The following is an 18,026-nucleotide window of genomic DNA, read 5'->3' on the forward strand; positions in this document are numbered from 1 at the left end:
GATCCAGAGTACATCTTTTAAAATGAATGGATTTGACCAGATTTCTCAAATAGTGCTAGCTTTTAGTAAATACCCTTTGGACTCTCAGTGCCTACTGTGAGCAGACCCTTGATTTTAGGAAACAGTTTAGAAGTGAAATGTACCTTCATCCCCTTTATGTTGCAGGTGATTGAACCTGATAATTCAGTGAGCTGAGGCCATTTCAAGAGAGGAATGTTTTAGGATACAGCTGAGTTGTTGAGGGACAGCTGCACTTTGATCCTAAGAGCTTTGCAAGGCTGAATTGTAAAGATCCCAGAAGATGGTGTCTGCTTGCATCCTGGTGCCAAGGCACCCACATCACTGATGTCACTGGAGTAGCTGTCTCACAAGGAGAAGATTGGCCCTGCCAGCCTGGGATGGCTGCTGCTCCCCAGGTCAGTGAGATGGGAAGGTCACAGGAGAGTGGGAGGTCTCCAGATTCACTGAGGCTTTGTGTCCAATTTCCAAAAGCTGCCAACAGTGCTGCTCTGAGCTCTGCAGGTCCTGGGAGCTGGAAACTTGGCCTTGGAGTACATAAAAGCATTACAGTGGCTGTACCATGAGCTCACCTTTCCACTTACCTTCCCCATCCTCTCCCTGTGCAATCTGACACAGCCTGTGTGCTTTCACTTCATATCACAGCAGTGTGAAGCCAGTCATTGACAAAACCCTCTTTTTGGAGGAGGAGAGGATTATTGGGTATGTCCTGGAGCAAAAGCTTGAAAATAATATCCTGGGGAAATAATGGATAGATCAAACTCTTGATTCCCACTCTGGGTGGGAGGTCTGAGGTTCACCTTGTCAGGGGGACGTCCCAGCCAGTTTGGTCAGTGTTGCACAGAGCTGCTGGCCCAGCCCCAGCCTGGCTCTGTGACTCTCCCTGTGTTGCCCCTGTGCCAGCAGATAACCCCACCAGGTAACCACCCCGTGCCTCCTTACCCTTGCAGGCTGTTCTGCTTCCTGGCCTTGCCATCTCCTGGCAGGTACAGTGCTGACAAAGCACTGGGGACAGGTCACAGCCTGCCTTGCTGACAGAGTTACAAAATGGATCCAGGACCAAACCCATCCCACAAAACATCAGGATTAAATATCAAAATCCTTGTTGTTGCCTGTGTGATTAAAAGTGCTGAGGAAAAGGCCTTTGTCAGGAGGGAGGATCAGCTGAAGCTGGGAATTGTCCCAGGGAGCATCTGTGTTCTCCTGCCTTTGGCTGCTCCCATCAGGCACTTCCAGCCCTATTGCTAGATCAGAAGATTGGGAATGGAAGGGGAGCCCAGTGAGCTGGGAGAACGAGGAGGGGAGAGGAGCAGATACTGGAGCAGATATTTTTGGAGGTTGCTCATGGAAGCAGTTCTCCAGTTCGGGCAGTGGGTGGGGAGAGTATCCTGGGACCCTGTGTTGATCCCTGTGCTTGCTGCAGCACTGCTCAGCCAGGCCAGGGGCTGGGAAGAGCTCACTGTTCCCTGCTTCTGTCAGCCAGCAGCCTGTCCTTTTTGGATTTGTGCTTTGTATTGGGGCTGCACTGTCCATCCTACTGATGGGCCTGGGCTAAAGCAGCCAGATTGTAACTGAAGAGTGCCCTTGTGGCTAAATTGGAAGGACCAGTGTGCCCCAGAGTGGCCCAGAGGCCAGACACCCTCCCTCTCATCCCTCAGAGGCCGTTTCTGAGCCTGTAATTTGCTGACCATAGGAAAGGGGAGCTCCCATAATGAGGGAATTTCCACCATTACCTGCAGCCATTAAGGGGAGGATCCTGTGCTTGTCAGTACTAGAAGCACTCACTCTTCTGCCTCGGGAGCTGTTGATAGCAGCACCTGAGGAGCTCAGTAATCCTCCAGGAAGTGAGTGATATATCCTGGCCTTTGATTTAGCCTGCTCAAACAGGCCTAGTTCTTAAATTTAACGGGCTTTAGTAAAAATTATACTGTGTTAATTTAAAATACTAATACAATGAATTATTTATTATGGCAGGTAATCCCACAGAAGGGTACAGAATGAGAAAAAAATTTCCAAAAATCACAGTAAGATACAACATGATCTACTCATATGATTCCACAAGCTTTCATAGCAAAATCTCAGGCTTTGTCCCAGCCAAAAACAAACATCTTTCACCTGATTTCAGCATAACAGGGTGTTACTGGTTCAATGATGGTCTGGAAGGTTAGGAAGTGAGTTGTATTCACTGTTGGTTGCTTTTTTCTTCTCTCTCAAAGCAGAAAGGTAGCTGTAAACTACCTGTAGCCTGCAAAGTACAGGCATAATCTCCCTGCACTTACCTGTGCTTCACAGGCTCACAACAATTGTTGAAGCAGACTTTATTTAAAGCAAAATAAGTAGCAAGTAAGTAAGTAGCACAGGAGGGAGTAATTTAACCAACACATTGGATGAAAGTCAGGGTAGGGCAAGAGAAGTCATGGGACTGTTTAAATCTGTCAGAAATGTGATGACATAATGAGCAATAACTACTCTATGTTCCATCACTGGGCCCCTCCTACACTCACTTAGCAGTATTTCTACATTTCTCATGCAACCTGCCTGTGTGACAAATCCACACACACATTGCACCCAATTAGTGTCAAGCATAAGAGCTGCTCTGCCTGTGTCTCACCTCTCTAAACTCCTCCTGGAAGCAATTTTCCCAGCATACAAAGAATAAATCACCATTCTCCTTAATCTCTCAGAGGACACTTCCCAAATAATGGCCAGGTAAACACATGTAATACATGATAAAGCATTATAATCTTCCCAGCAGTAGATGCAGGGTATTTGCTGCTTTAAGTGTTCAATGTTACATGTAATTAAAAATGTCAGGGGAGGTGAGACAAGGCATTTGAATAGGCGCTTGTAGAAAAGTAGTGGAATACCTGGCTTAAAAACCACAAACCCCAGTCCTTTCCCCCTCTAAAAAAATACAAAAAACCCACAGCAAACAGCCAAACAAACTGTTAAAAATAAATGCACACCTACTTTAGTAGGTATAACTTACTTTACCTGTGTTCCAGTCACTCCAGAAGCATCAGGAGATGAAGAAGTGAGGAGAGCAGAGGGAGGGGGTACAATCCTTCCTGGGATCCCAACTGCACCAGGGTCAAACCATTAGCTGAATATGACAAATGACTTACATGGCCACACCTTGTGGAATCAACAGCCACTGTGCTATTGGAGTGTCCCAAGGAGTCTCCTTTGACACTGGCTGTCTCTCCTCACATACATTTTCAGGTGAACAAACATCTGCCACCTTTGTGCTGTGGTGCACTGCAGGAATTTATCCCCTCCTTTCCTACTCCTGTTTCCTTGTGGTGGAGGCTGGCTGGCTCAGAAAGCATCACCTGCCAGTGAGGGAGCAGCTGTCCTGAACAGCAAACAGCCCTGGGTGGCTGTAGATACTGTTGTGCTGTAAGATGTGTGTCAGAGTGGCTGAGAAGGGCTGGGGGGAGCACCAATGACCTTACAGTGGGTATAGGATGAGCAGAGCCACAGGGTCTGTCTTGTCAGCACCCTCTGTGGCTGCTGGGGACAGATGGGGTGGAGGGCACGTTTCCCTTTGCTGTCACTGGCCCAGCTGCACAGGCAGTCCATCTGTGCCATCCTGGGATGTCCTGAGCAGGAGGGGAGCGTGCCTGGCCTTCCACACCCTCATCATGGTGTCCCTGCTTAGCTTTAGCAGAGCCGAGGCCGCTCCCCACAGAGCGGATTCTACATCCCCAGTGCCCTCCTCATATCCCAGGGAGGCCAAACAAGCGGGGCTGGGGTCTCCTGATGTCCCAGGAAGGCCAAGCAAGTGGGGCTGGGGTCTCCTGATGTCCCAGGAAGGCCAAGCAAGTGGGGCTGGGGTCTCCTGATGTCCCAGGAAGGCCAAGCAAGTGGGGCTGGGTCTCCAGCCTGAACCGGGGCTGTGCTGGAGCAGCACGGGCAGGAGTGAGGGGTCCTGGCTGCTCAGGGCTACTGAGGGCCATCACTGCCTGAGGCAGGCTGGGAGCTGCACAGCTCCTCTGTCTGTGCCAGTGGGACTGGCCCTTGGGCACATCCCCAGGGCTCAGGGACATGGGGACACACGCCTGCAGTGTGACCTCAGCAGCCACAGGACAACAGAGCCGCCGCCGCTCAGCCGTGACTCAGGGAGGCCACGTGAGGCCCCGGCCCCAACGCCTTCCCTGGGCTGGGATCCCTGAGCCAGGATCCTGAACCACCACACAGCCCTGCAGGTGAGTGCTGGGGAGGGGTGCAGGGGCTTCTTGGGGCCAAGCCTGAGGGTGCTGGGGGGCTGCCTGCTGGCTCTTGGTACTGCTGGGTTATTGGCTGCTGTTTGAGGCATCAAGCCGCTGTACAGGAAAAGGGTGCTGGTGCTGTGGGGATTACAGGACTTCCCTATAACCTCTCTTACTGACTCAACTGGAGTCTTTTTGACTCAACTTCCCCATCTTTTAAATAGTTTTTTTCTCTAAAATCCTTGCAGCAAGCCCAATACTTTATGCAAAGAGAAAGATTTGTTTGCCTTAATTTTACTCAGGCTACGAGCATAAACATTTCTGGCTTCTGATGAGTTAATATTCTTCCTTCAGAGCTTTACAGCAACCACAGAGAGGCACAGGGTGTGAAAGGAGAAACACAAACTGAGTAATTTCAAATGTTGCACGTCAATGCTTAAGGCAGAGCTGGAAAATGGGCAGCAACCTCCCCAGGGCTCACAGGTGTGGGGCTGGCAGCAGTGCAGCCACCGTGTCTGGGCCTGCTGTGAAAGTCAGGGAGGAAGGAAGTGCTGGAGCTGCAAGGAGTGCTTGGGCTGTGCCTGCTCCTTGCTCACCCCCATGGGGCTGTCAGAGCTGGGAGCTGCCCTTGCTGCGGAGACCTGCACTTGCTGGGTCTCTGTACATGCCTGTGTTCAAGGAGAGTGAAAAGTCCAAGTTTTGCTACTTCTCTGTCCCATTTCAGCTGCATTTGACAACAGGAAGGGAAGGAGAAGGGTAGCAGAATTATTACCACAGCCCGAGGAGCCTGGAGCAGGAAGGGTTTCAAACGGAACTGGTGTGGATCAGCTTTTGTTGTCTCACAGGAAGAAACTGAGCTTTCACCACGGCCACGGCCCTCCAGGACGTCTTCCTGTGGAACCAACAGCTAGGACCAACCTAAAACTTGCAGGTGTGCTTTAAGAAGTTGGTTTGGTTTGATTTGAGAGAAGGCAATTGAGGGACTTTATCTTTATTATAAAATTTAGCAGGTTTAGGTGTCAGCATATAACTTAAAATGAAAGGTGAAAGTAGTTTCAAAGGGAAAAGGTCTGGGATTGTCTGATTTTTGTCTTGACGTTCAAACAATCTTATTTTATTTGCATTTTTTTTGTTTTCCCATTGAGCAATTTCCCTCAGATATATTTAATCAGCTAAGCAAAACTTCATGTATGGAAATTGTTAGCCTCACTTTCTAAATCTGACTCTGCACACAAATTTTATTCTAACACGTTAAAAAGACCTCACTACAATTAAATTCTGATTTACTGAGGAAAGCAAGGTGAGGTCTGTTGTTCATGTCATTCCCCAGTGAGCTCATGGCCAGGCTGAAATGCCTGTATACCATCATCCTTCTCTCATTATGAGGTATAATCAACTAAGTCACTTTTAAAACATACAATAATTAGGCACCTATACTTATCCTTTGTTTAGATCTGATTTTCTTTCCAGAAGAGCCACAAGGGAATTAATGTGCATAGTCTAAGAGAAATTAGCTACCCAGCTTCCTTGGCTAATGTAAATCTTGGTGACTTACTGGGCTGAGCTGTGCTGGAGGCACAGAAAGGGAGGTGGGAGCAGATGCTGAGTGCTCCTGGATCCTCTTGTGGCATCCAGGTCTTACCACAGCACGATACAAAAGTGCATTGGGCAACTGTGTTTCTGTTGCTGGAATAGCTGAGCGGTCTGCTGGCTCATTTGGGCCAGCAAATGAATAGTTTTGAAGTAAATCAGTCTGAGAGCAGATGAAGATGATGTTGGCAGTATCTGCCCTGCCTTCACTGTTGAATCTGCTCTTCCTGTGTGTGTGGCAGGACAGGTCAGGTAGTGCCAACCTGCTCACTTTGTCTTTGGGATGATGCAAAGCTGGGATAGGGCAGCTGCTGTGACTTGTTCCTGTCAGGGGAACAGCAACCTGCCTTTAAATGCCACTGAAAGTCACTAGGTATGAGGAACCCCAAAGACAAATCTCCTGAGTTTCATTAGACAGTAAAATATCAGAATACTTCTAAATTATTTTCTGAAATTATATTAATCAGCTGGGAAAAATGTTTATATTTAAGGTACTTTTGTTCCTTTAGCTCTGGTATTTTAATTATGCAGTCCAGAGAGAGGCCTAAAGGATTTAGGTTAATAAAGCAACTGTTGCAAGGTCTAAGTTGAGCAAATAGGAAGGCAAGAAAGAGACTGGAAAAGGCAGAAAACTGTAGCTGGAGATAATAAGAGACTGGAAAAGGCAGAAAACTGTAGCTGGAGATAATCTGAGTGCTGTGAACTGACACTGAGTGGCCAAGAACGAGTCTGTCCAGGGTGTGGCGTGCTGGGTTCCTACATTTCCACATCAGCTGCTGCTTACCCACAGAGGGGACAGATGCATTTCCTGCATTCCCTATCGGTGCTCACAGCTCCCACAGGGCTGCTGCCACAGCTACAGCAGCAAAGGCTGGATGTAAGTCAGGGGAAGGGGAGGATCTGTAGATCTTTTGCATAGATTCATCACTGGGAATAATTTCAAAATGTTGTTAAAATATTGTTCTCTCTCAATACACTTTGGAGGCAGGTAAGCCAAGTTTTCTGAGCTGATCCTTTGAAAGTGGTTATGTAATTTTCCCAGAAGTCTTTTGAAGTCTGTTTGTGTCTAAGTTCCTCTGTCTGAGAACTGACACCCTAAAAAGTTGTTCTGTTTGTGTTTGCTTATGTGTTACAGTATCCTTCTGAAGATATTTACTGACCTGTTTTGGGTTTTGTATTAGAATGTTTTTTGAACTTATATGATTGTCTTAATACCAATGAGAAAGGAAACAGGTTTTTCTCTGGAAAGTTTGAAGGGTATACTTAGTTTTCAAACTGCTTGATTGGAAGTGTTTTGTTGAATGGATCCAGAAGTCATATTGTAAGAAAATGTGTGGACATACAAACTGTTTTCCTGTTGCATCCTGCATAGTGGAAACTGTGCTTTAGGCTCTCCAAAACCCTTCTTTTGCATCTCTCAGTGCAGCTGTTGGTTGGTTGCAGTGTTGCACAAGGGCAGATGCATCAGTGCAGAATGCCTGGACCATGCTAGGCAGAGGCAACAATTCAGAACCACAGCCACCACAAAATGTGCACCATCAGAATGTTCCAGCCTCAGCCCAAAACTTCTGTGGCAAGTTTATCAAAATGAAAGGAAATGCTGAATTTTGGGGATGTCAGAACATTTGTTTCTTTGGCAAATACCAATAATTAGTCTGGGATCAACACTTAAAAGTTTGTAATTCATAAAGTTAAAGTTTATGGAAATTTCATGACAACTTGGGAAGAACAGACATTGAAGTATCAAAGTCTTCTGTGAGGCAAGAGTTCAAAGTCTTGTGGGACTTTCCTAGGAACTATTTCTGCTCTTTTTCCTGGCTGATACATTTCAAGTATTGGGATGTAAAAGCTACAGGATAATTGTTCTGTTTCGTGAATGGAACCCAGCCTATTAGGTTACTCACATCTGTGGTAAATGTTTAATTAGATACCTTGGTAGCTTTACTAAACAACAATGTGAATGATCAAGTCTGACTTCTTTTTGTTTTACTCATGATGATCAGACTTTTGTTCTTTCCTAATAACCAAAGGCCAATAGGGTTCACTTGGAGGAGTCAAGAATTGGGTCCCAGGAGGGTAAATGAATCATGATATGAAACAGAGAAGTGATTTCAAAACTGAAAGGCCCAGAGACAGACACTGTGTTTGCAGAAAATCACAGGCAGAAAACCAGGAAGGTCAGTGACCTGATTCTAAATGTGCTTTTTCTCCCCTCTCAAACAGGCACAGCAATGGAGAATTTGGATGTCCCAGTCCCAGACCTTACTGAAGAACAGCAAGGTGAGGGAAGCACACAAAGATCAGAGCTTTGGCTCAGGCACAGTGCACAGCAGTGTTTGCCAGGGTGGGCATGAGTCAATGAAATCTGTTTCCTCTGAAAACACATCCTATCCATCTCCTTGAAGAGAGACCAGCAGTCAATTCCCAGCTCTTCCACAGGCTCCTGTTAGGCTTTGTGCACATGCAAGTGGGAATTTAGATACATGAAGGAGACTTTACTGTGCATTAAATGCTTGATGAGCAATCTCAGTGCCTTGGTATGCAGTCCTTGGGGTCTTTGTGCCTGTCTGTAAAACAGCAGGGTCAGAATAAACACTTGTTAAATAGCTAGGAATACTTTGGGAACACTTGCCATGCTTCTCTAACTGAGACAACAGCATCACAGGGACATCAGTCATTTGTATGGACTGTTGACATTTGTCTAGTGTTTTGTGACAGACTGAGATGCTTTATACAATACAGCAGCACTCTCTTTCCTGTGTGCTGTTACTGGGCAGTGTGTTACAGCCTGGTGTCTGTCTCCATACCTGCACTGAGCACCACCATGAACCCCCCTCTGCTCCTGCACAGTGACAGGTTTGTTTTCCTTACAGATATTTTTCAGAGAGCTTTTGCTGCTGATGCCAAGTACTTGGAGAATCATGAGAAAATGAACCAGTCCTTCTGGGAATCACTTGTGAAATGCTTGGCCACTACTGACCCACCTATCCTCAATACTGAAGAAAAGAACAATGTAAGTTACCAAAGGAACACTTATCCTTGTTATTTTACTTTTCTCCTATACTCTGGGGAGAGAGAGCACAGTCTCACTAGCTGATGTACTGAAATATATTAAAAGGTATAACAGGGCACTTAGATAAATGAGGTTCAGGCCACTGCTTTTTACTTCACTGCTCTCCATGTGCAAAAATAACTGGCTCTGTATAAATTCCTCAGGATCAGCTCAGCTCAGTGTGTTCTAGGCAGGACCATTGTTAGTCATATTTTGCTGTAAGATACTGCAGCAATTGCATGGCCTTTTTCAGACCCTATAGCTGTGTTTCTCCAGCTCTCTGAATAGTTAACTATTGCCCACCATGCTGTTTTTCCCAGTTGATGGCTCTGCTCCCACTTGCTGAATGGAGTTTACATTCTCTTCCTTTCTTTGACATGACTGTTTGTCCCCAGTTTTCCCTTTGCATAGTAGGAACAGGGGGTTACATTTCCCACAGGGTGGGATACACTCATTTGCCCATCAGGGTGTGCTTCTACAGGCTGTGTTTTATTGGAAAGACCATTTGCTAGTTACTGACCTCCTTTCCAGCTCCTTAACAGCTGTGATGTGCTCCCTGAAGGCTGTGCTCTCTGCCTGAAAGCCATAGAGAAGAAAGGAGCCAGGGCAATGGTTCTTCTCTACCTTTTGCTGAAGACTTCCAACCCGTCTGGGTACAGGCAGCTGCCCAGCTCCAAGGGAAAGGGTGAGTCCTACCTGTCCTCCTGTCAGCTGTCAGTGGGACTTGACAACAGCTTGAACACTGGTATGTGCTTGGAAGTGATTATTAGTGAACAACTGAACTGTCTGGAAGTGCTGCTCAGGAAAGGCAGTTAGGTGTGGTGGTAAGGAGAGCCAAAGTTAGTATTTTACTGCAGTTAGACTTGGCTTCTTCTGGGGAAAACCTACCTGTGTTTAGGGAGAGAGCATGTCCTGGGATGGTGCTGCCAAAGAAGTTTCTCTGACTTGAGAACGTTTTCCCTGATGTTTTTGCACAGGCTGTTATTCAGCCAGCCAGGGCCCCCCTGAGCACTCCCAGTGTTAGGAAATCAGAGCTGAACCAGTAAAATATTTGTGCAAATACAATTTTCTAGCAGCACATGTAAAACTACAAGGGAAAATATTTGTACAAATATAATTCCCTAGCAGCACATATAAAACTAAACGGAATGGACAGGGGATGGCACACAGGGTGCTGAACCTGGCAACAAGTTAAAAGAGATTTATTTGCCTGGCTGTGCAGGAAGAAACCACAGGCAGTTTCACAGGGTCCATAGTCATTAATTGTCTTTAACAGATGACAAAGGAGCACTCACTTAAGATGACCCTAAATTTATCTAGAGACCCTCAAGGACATCCTGTTCCTCCTTCTGCCTTGGTTAAACATGTTCCTGAAGGGGAGAGACCTCCCAGCCTGGTGCACAGCCCAGCTTTGGTCATCTCTCAGAGCAGGAATGTTGGTAACAAGACCCTTGGGCTGTGAGCAGCCTCGAGGAGCTGGAGGAGAAGGAATCCCATCTACCTGCCTGTGCCTCCTGATGAAGACATGGTGTTCAGGGTCACCCCTGGCCACAGGAGGCAGCAGCAGGGGATCCTGGCGTGGCCCGGCTGTCAGGGCTGTGCTCCTGTGCCACGAGAGGGAGCTGCAGCCGCGGCGTCGGCGCAGGGAGCCTTGGCAGGAGTAGCCCAGGGCAGGGTGAGCCACTCCTCTCCTGCTCTCCTCATCATTCAGCTGCTGCTGCTTCAGGGAGTGGGAATTTGCACAGGGGTAACATTATGAATAATTAAATGCCAGAATATGAAAATTTAGGTGTCTACCACAACCATTTAAGAAGGTCTAAACTGTAGTGTGTTTGATGCTTTCATTTGATGCTTTGTACTACTACCCTTTGTGTGCCAAAACCACAACTGAAATTAGACAAAGGGTCTGATTTCCTGTCAGGCAACTTTTAATAAAGCATTAGGAAATCTGTAATTGTAAAATAGAAAATGTAGTCACTGATAATGGGTTTTTTTTTCTCTCTTTATAAAAAAAGATGAAAAATTGAAACTCCTGAAGAGTTTGGAAAGGAATTTTGTATATTCAGAAGAGGACAAAAAGTCTGAAAACTCAGCCCAGGAGTCCATGGATGAAGATACACAAGGTAAAGAGGATTTATTTTATTTTCCCTGATACATAATTTAGTCTGACTGCATGTTTGTAAGGATTGACAAAGGAGATGTGGCAATTCTGTAGAGCTCTGAATAAAGTAAGAAATTGTGCAAAAGAGAGAATGTAGAAAATCATCAGTACCTGATTCATAATCAGCAAAACAGTGGCTGCCACCCACTCTTGTGGACGTTGGTTTCAGAAACACAGAAATCTGCTGCAAGATTCCTTCCCCAAATAAAAGATCTTAACGTCTCTCTACAGCCCTTTATACAAGTTAATCCAACTTCAGGTTTTGCTGAGCTTCACCTATTCAGCCAGCTTTGAAGGGAGCTGTGAGGCAAAAGCAGCCAATAGTGATCCTTGCATTTCAGAGCCTTGATTTTTACCTTCATATGGTTACATTGTGAGCAAACAACTGCAGTGCTGTTGTTTCTGATGCTGCTTGCTGCTAGCACATTTTTCTTTACTCTGATGAACAAATTCTTTCTCCTATCCAGACAGTGATGAGGAAGACTTAGGAATACAGAAGACTGAAGGCCAGTTACTTGGAGGTAGGACAAAGTGACAACAGTATTGGCTTTTACTAGAGGCAACCAATATAAACCAAAAAAGGACTATTTTTTGCATTCTTTGCGTTAGCTGTTGAACAAAGGTATATTAACATATGTAGATGTAAAAGAAAGACAAGTCAGAATTTGGCTGTAGGAAAGACATTTCCTACAAGATGAAGCTCAACTAATGTTGACACTCAGCCATGGCCTGTGCTCAGAGTTGAACCAGGAAAGCAGCAAAATCTGCTGTTGTGGGAGGAGTCCTGCTGCCTGGGTCTGCACAGCTGCCACTGAAATGCAGCAAGAGGGTTCTGAAAACATCTGTCACAGCCACTGCTTAGAGGGGCTGCAGTCAGCCCACAGCACTGACTGGAGATCATCACCAAGGACCATCTTGTTCCTGAGGATTTTCCTTTCCTACCAAAGGAAAAGTGGAAAATAAGTACAATGCAGATGAGGAAAATGTGCTGTGTCAATACACAGAAATACCTATAGAATTATGGTTGTAAAAATGTAAAGCGTTAATATTTTAATTAATGTCTTAAACTGAGCTCAGCCCAAATGTAAGAGCAGTTAATTTAAAATTGACATTAGGAGATCTAATCTGTCTCACAGGAGTCTGATTCTACCTGAATCATTCTATCCCTCCAGATACTTGGAGAGATGGAATAGCAGGGGGGAAGAATTCACTCATTTCCCACTTTTTTACTGCATAACCCCCAGCAGAGGCACCCTCTTTAAGGGGTTAGAGTCAGTCTCTTCCTTGTCTCTGTTACACACTCACACTGATTTCAGGGAGCTGATGGGTTGGTGCTGGCACAGATACCCTCACTGCAGGTATTAACCACATCATCTCTGTGTCATGTTTTAGGAATACCAGCAGAGATGGTTCCTTACAGAGATTCAGGTAAGTGCTCCCAGGTCACCTCATCCTGTTGGAATGATTATAACTGCAGTGTCTTCTTTCTGACCTGCTGAGACATTTAAAAATAACTCAGGCTGTAAATCCCTTGGTTTCCAGTTAGCCTGGTGTTGGGCCTGGGCATGGTGCAGACATTCTGTTGCAAGGCTGTGGTAGTGCCTGGCTGACAGCAGGTGATTTGCACAAGGTATTCTGGCAGATTAACCCATTTTTGTAGGCCTGCCAGGTTCTCACAAGATCAGCTCATAGCACTCATTCTTTAGGGAAAAACCCAGCAGTTCTGTTGGGCAACTGTTTCATTTTCGCCAAAAAAGCTAGAGGCAGTTTTTAGCATTCCCTGAAGCCCTCTGTCCCCTGCTGAGCAGGGTTGCAAGTCTGGGAGGAGCTGGAACCTGCTTTCTGCCAGCAGTGATGCTTGGCTCTGAGTGCACAGCATTCCCAGCAGGAGGTGCCAGGTGAAAGCCTCAGCAACAGGGCAACAGTGCCAGGCAAGAGGCCTGCACAGACAGGCAGTGTGAAGGCAGACTTCCTCCCACCAGACACTCTGCACAGCCCCAGAATGTTTGTAAAAGCCCACAGCAGGAAATTGCCAACAGCTTAATTGCATTACTGAGCTCATCCCTCCTGTGCCCAGGCCAAGGCCAGAGGGTGAGTTAGGAGAGACAAACAGCCCAGTGGAGCAGCCTTTGGAGAGGACATCTGCTCCACTTCTGTTCTGTGCAGTGGAAAGTTACAAATTGCAGCATAATCCCTTGGGGAGGTTTTTGAGTTACCTATCCCCAAGGAGCCACAGGAACATCAGGGCAGAGGGATCCATTGCAGGGCCATATTCTCCCCACACTGCCAGGTGCAGAAAGGGTCATGGTACTTCTCCCCTTGGTGTTTGGCCTCTCTACCACTCACCCCAGTTTTATTGCAGGTAGGTGATTGCTCACTGTGCTTCTTGGTGCTGAGTATGGTGGGAAACTCTATATTTGTATTTTTTCCATCAGAAGAAACAAAACTATATTTCTTTTCAGAGATTGCCAGAGGAGAAGATTCAGATGTAGATGGTGAGTACAAACATGCAAATAAAGAAGTTTATTTGTGGATGTTCTTTCAGAAGTTTTGCTTAGTGTGGTGAGGGCAATTCCAGCTCCTTGATGCCTAGAGATTGCCTAATCAAAAAGTTGAAGGTTGAAAACAGGTAATAACATGGAATGCTTTAACACAAAAAATACTGTGCAAGTCATTCCATGATGCCAAGTTACAGTGGGACTGTTGCATTTAGGAAGTAGAGTAATACAGGACAGACACTTGCCATGTGTGAATTGATGTTCTGCTAAATTCTTTATCTATGTATCATTCATACAAATGCACAGAGTTGTATCTTTGAGTCAGAATAATGCAATACTATGTTTTTAATAAGAAAATGATTGAGTTTGCCCCCAAACCAGAATGTGATCAATCCAGACTGCTCAAAGAGGCAAAGATCTGATGTCTGTATCAGGTGACCCAGAGCAGAGGTTCTGTTCAAGGTTTAGTTGTTCTGTGGTTCAAAAGCACCACAGCAAAAGTCTACATCTCATGTAAAGGACCCCTCTAGTACTCATCTGTTACATCTTTAGAGAGAATTCACTGCCAGGCAGAGGCTGCCCAGTGAAGGGGAAATCAGCACCTGAAACTTGTTCTGAATGAACTCCCAAAGGCTTGGGTGCAGCAGGTGCCTCAGGGGCTGCTCAAACCACCAACAAAGAGAAAAAGAAAAAACTGCTGCTTTAAACCTGTTGTTGGAGAGATGGTAAAAGACTCAGCTCTTTCTGGCAATACAGGTGGAGAAAAAAGAGAATTTGGCAACTCCACTCATGACAAAGAGCAAACTGCTCTGTGTTTAAACTTCTAAAATACCTTATTTGTTCTTATGTTGTTTTTCTCTATGCCAATGTAGCTGCAGGAGACTCATTTCAGCAGCAGGTCTCATTCTGGGAGGTGCAGAAGTACTTGGTGTCAGGTGTTAGTAGAGGGATGGTTCTTACACCCTCGTTAATGAAGGGGAGCTTTTTACTGTGCCTGTGGTTGTGCAAAGCACCCAGGAATCAAACTGGAGCTGCCTTGTACTGTGGCTTTACTCCCCCACTGTCATTCTGAGACTATGGCTTGTCCCAGAAGAGGCAGAAAAGGCTCAGAGTGCTTTAAAACAATTCAGTATTGTTAATGCAGCCATCTGGTTATACTTTTTAAAATTCATTTTTAAACCCATGCTCTTTGGAGTGATTCTAAAATTGCTAATTTGATCTTTCTGAAAGGTTTGCAGACCAACAAACAGTTTTACATATATTCTGCTCTGACAATCTATTTTAGATAGAAAAAGGGAAATAAACTTTGAACTCCTTAATTTCACAGTTCCATGGCACTAAAAGACTTCTCTTTTTTGTAGCTTATGAGGAGAGCACTCACCCCCCTCAGTGCACAGTACGGTGGATGGGCATACGGAAGGATGGTAATTGATTTATTGAATCAAACTGATGGCAACCCTGTTGAACCTTAGTCAAAGAATAAGATCTCTGGTTCAAAAAAACCTTTATTTTTCCATCATCAGTGCTTTGTTGAAGTGCATCAAGGCCTCATGATGAAAATCATAGAGGCTTCTCACAATGTTTAGCCTAGTCCCTGAGAAATCTCAGGAAAATTGATTTAATTCCATGAGTGATACTCTGTACTTAAAGGTGAATTTGGAAGGGCCATGGCTGCAGTTGTGACCTAACCTTCCCTCTCAATTTCAGATGAATTCTTTCATTTTGTCATTCTTTGCTTTGCAATTGGAGCTTTACTAGTTTGCTACTACTACCACAAAGGTAAGGCAAGATTCAATTGAAGGATCTATTGTTGCACTGTAGAAAAATGAGCAAAGCTGACATTTATTTTGTTGCCTTAGATTGGACCATTTCTCTTGGGATTGGTTTAATCACCTTTGCTTCCCTGGAAACCACTGGGATATACTTTGGTCTAGGTAAGTGTCCCTCCAGCAGCAGCTGTGTCCCTGCACTAAGGACAAGGTCACACAGTTGCCACAGCCCATGAAACTGCTGGGGCTGAGATTCTGTAACTCACCATGAAACTCCCCCAACATCTCCCAGTTACAGAGGGGATGCAGACAAGCAGCCTTAATGCTACTGAAGGGAGAGGTTGACTCATTTTTTCCTTCTCAGTGATCACAAGACCCTGAGTCACCTCTTTCTGCAGCAATGGCCGAATGCTGTGTTGCCATGACAGCGTGTAATTTTAGCAGCCAGGCCTGTCTTCCCAGATCCACTGGATAAGATGCTGTGCATCCTGGCTGCCATGCATTCCCCTGGGACTGAGGATGAGCTTGGGGCAGCAGCTACTGGAAATATTAAAACCTGTGCATTTTGACAATCCTTAAGGATGGTATAGGAGTGCTGCCACCAGCAGCAAGTTATGGCTCCCCAACCAAGAACTTGTCTCCTCTGTAATCTCATGTTAATGTGGTGGAAGGTTATGGATGGTTCTGTCATGACTCAGCCTGATCTTTCTTATTAATGATATTGCAGATGTGCTTGTTTAAACAAGTGTCAGTGTTTGGGTTTTGCCATTTTTTACTTTCTTATGTTTTACGTTGCTTACCTTATATGTTTGTTTTCACACCCAGTGTACCGAATTCGGAGTGTCCTTGACAGCTTTGTTCCTCTGATTAACAGATTCAGGCCAAGAGGTAACTGCTCTTTTTCCTGACAGCATATTTTCCCTAGACCTTGGTTTGGTCAAGAATTAAGACCAACTCACTTAAATTACAATTTCCCATCTTTCTGTCTTAAAATTTACTACAGTCTATTACAGCTGCTTGGGTTTGAAAATTAATTAGTCTTGACTCTTTCCCTGTGGCAGAACATTTTCACATTTTTAATACTCCACCCTCTATGGAGTATTATTTCCTGGCAGTATCTGTGTAAGAATTCTGGAGTTTAAATAAAAACTCAAGGGCTGGAGGGAGTCTTCACTTGTTGGGTCTTCAGACAGACTCGTGGTTCATGTTTAAGGACACAAAACACGAAGAATACTGAAAAGCTGCATGGATAGAGTGAACACAGCAGTTCTCACAGCTGTCTTTTTCTTCATCCCACAGGCATGAGGAAAGCTGCCTAGGAGGAGTATTTCAGGAGAGTTCCCCAAACCTGGCTGTCCAGATTTCCAGTACTAAAGGAACTGCTTTATGAGGTGAACCTAACAACCAAATGGCCAATGTGAAATACTGAAATGTGAAACCTCTGAAAAACTTCACTCCTTTCCCTCCAAAATAAACCTGAAATTGGGGTACAGGGCCCCACTCTGGATTCTGAAGTGGTTTGGGCTCAGCAGAGCTTGGAAGACAATGGAAATACAGCTTTGTGTTCAATTCCATTGAAATACAAACACAGCCACCTTCCCTGCCCCAGGCAGCCATGTGGTGGTGCAGCTCTCATTTTACAAACCTCATCAGTCTGCCTGTGGTGTACCAGAATCAACAGACCAATGGCCTGTGCTGGTCCTGGCTTAGGCTCTGGCTGTTTCTGTCAGGATTCTGGCCTCCTCCTCCTCCCCCTGGTGCTGCCCAGAGCAGGCAGAGGCGGGCCCTGCTGTCCCAGCTGAGCCCCGCGGTGCCGGCCCTGGGGCTGATGAATCGATTGTGGCAGAACTCGGAGCAGTGGGCGGGCAGTGGTTCCACCCGAGGAGAGCTGGGGAGATGTTACAGGCACTGACAGAGTGCTTCAGTAATGAGATTGTTATTAACAACAGCAGATTTCATCTTTTCTCAGGGGAAAAACAAAGTGTTTGATTTGACTCATCCCCCAACCTTTTTCTTTCTTTGAGTAAAATGAACATGAAACTTTAACATTATAGGATATGTTACACATTGGAAGAATGCAACCATAGGAAGACTGCAACAAAGCTACATTTTAAGTAAAAATGTAAGGTCTTCATACCCACAGAATGATGAAGGCAACCAGTTGAAAAGAAAAAGCCCTAAACATGGACTTTTAAGGAAATGTAAATCTGAAGGCTGTAAAGCCAAACAGCTCAGAGTTTTACAGGAACAATTTCAAGCTGTGCTCAGAAAATTAGAAAGGTTACTTTTTGTTGTACATGGTTTGAAGCACTAGTGCCAGTCACTCTTGCCTGCAGTTTCAGCTGCACTGCCAGAAACACCAACAGTTGCACTCAGGCCTGCACCAACACAGCACAGCTGCTACCCAATGCCTCAAGGGCTAAATTGTGCAAGAAGGATGAATATAAATTATTTCATAGTATTTATATGCTCCTTTATATGTCTTTGTAGAAATATTTCACCATCCCAAACTACTGTATATTTTGTGTTAGTCTGCAAATAAGGCCTTGCTCAGAGCATTGTAGCCATGCTAGAGGCAAATGGCTTTTGGGTGAACTGAAAACTACAGTCACCCTGCTCTGATGAAAAGGGCTTTTTTGGTGTCCTCTGCTGTCTAATGTCTTTCTGAAACGCAATTTGTGGAACAGTCAAGATGAGAAACATGTTTCAATACTTAATGTTTTAAAT

The 18,026-nt window shown here is 45.3% G+C and overlaps 1 protein-coding gene across 2 annotated transcripts; it reads left to right on the top strand.

Moving 5' to 3' along the window:
- The first annotated feature begins 4,037 nt into the window (after positions 1-4,037).
- TMEM40 (transmembrane protein 40) lies at positions 4,038-17,353 on the top strand. 2 transcript variants are annotated; one of them, XM_058813004.1, is made up of 14 exons: positions 4,038-4,226; positions 5,075-5,160; positions 8,043-8,099; positions 8,693-8,832; positions 9,403-9,556; positions 10,887-10,994; positions 11,500-11,553; positions 12,425-12,460; positions 13,495-13,527; positions 14,892-14,954; positions 15,238-15,309; positions 15,390-15,464; positions 16,125-16,187; positions 16,599-17,353. In XM_058813004.1, the coding sequence occupies exons 3-14, from the start codon at positions 8,051-8,053 to the stop codon at positions 16,616-16,618; spliced, it is 867 nt and encodes a 288-aa protein (XP_058668987.1). In that variant the 5' UTR covers positions 4,038-4,226; positions 5,075-5,160; positions 8,043-8,050; the 3' UTR covers positions 16,619-17,353. The 2 variants fall into 2 exon arrangements, with proteins under 2 accessions (XP_058668987.1, XP_058668989.1); XM_058813006.1 differs by lacking the exons at positions 4,038-4,226; positions 5,075-5,160 and adding an exon at positions 6,687-6,696.
- The last annotated feature ends 673 nt before the right edge of the window (positions 17,354-18,026 follow it).

Source organism: Ammospiza caudacuta, chromosome 12 (genome assembly GCF_027887145.1).
Source record: "Ammospiza caudacuta isolate bAmmCau1 chromosome 12, bAmmCau1.pri, whole genome shotgun sequence".
Taxonomy (NCBI): Eukaryota; Metazoa; Chordata; class Aves; order Passeriformes; family Passerellidae; genus Ammospiza; species Ammospiza caudacuta.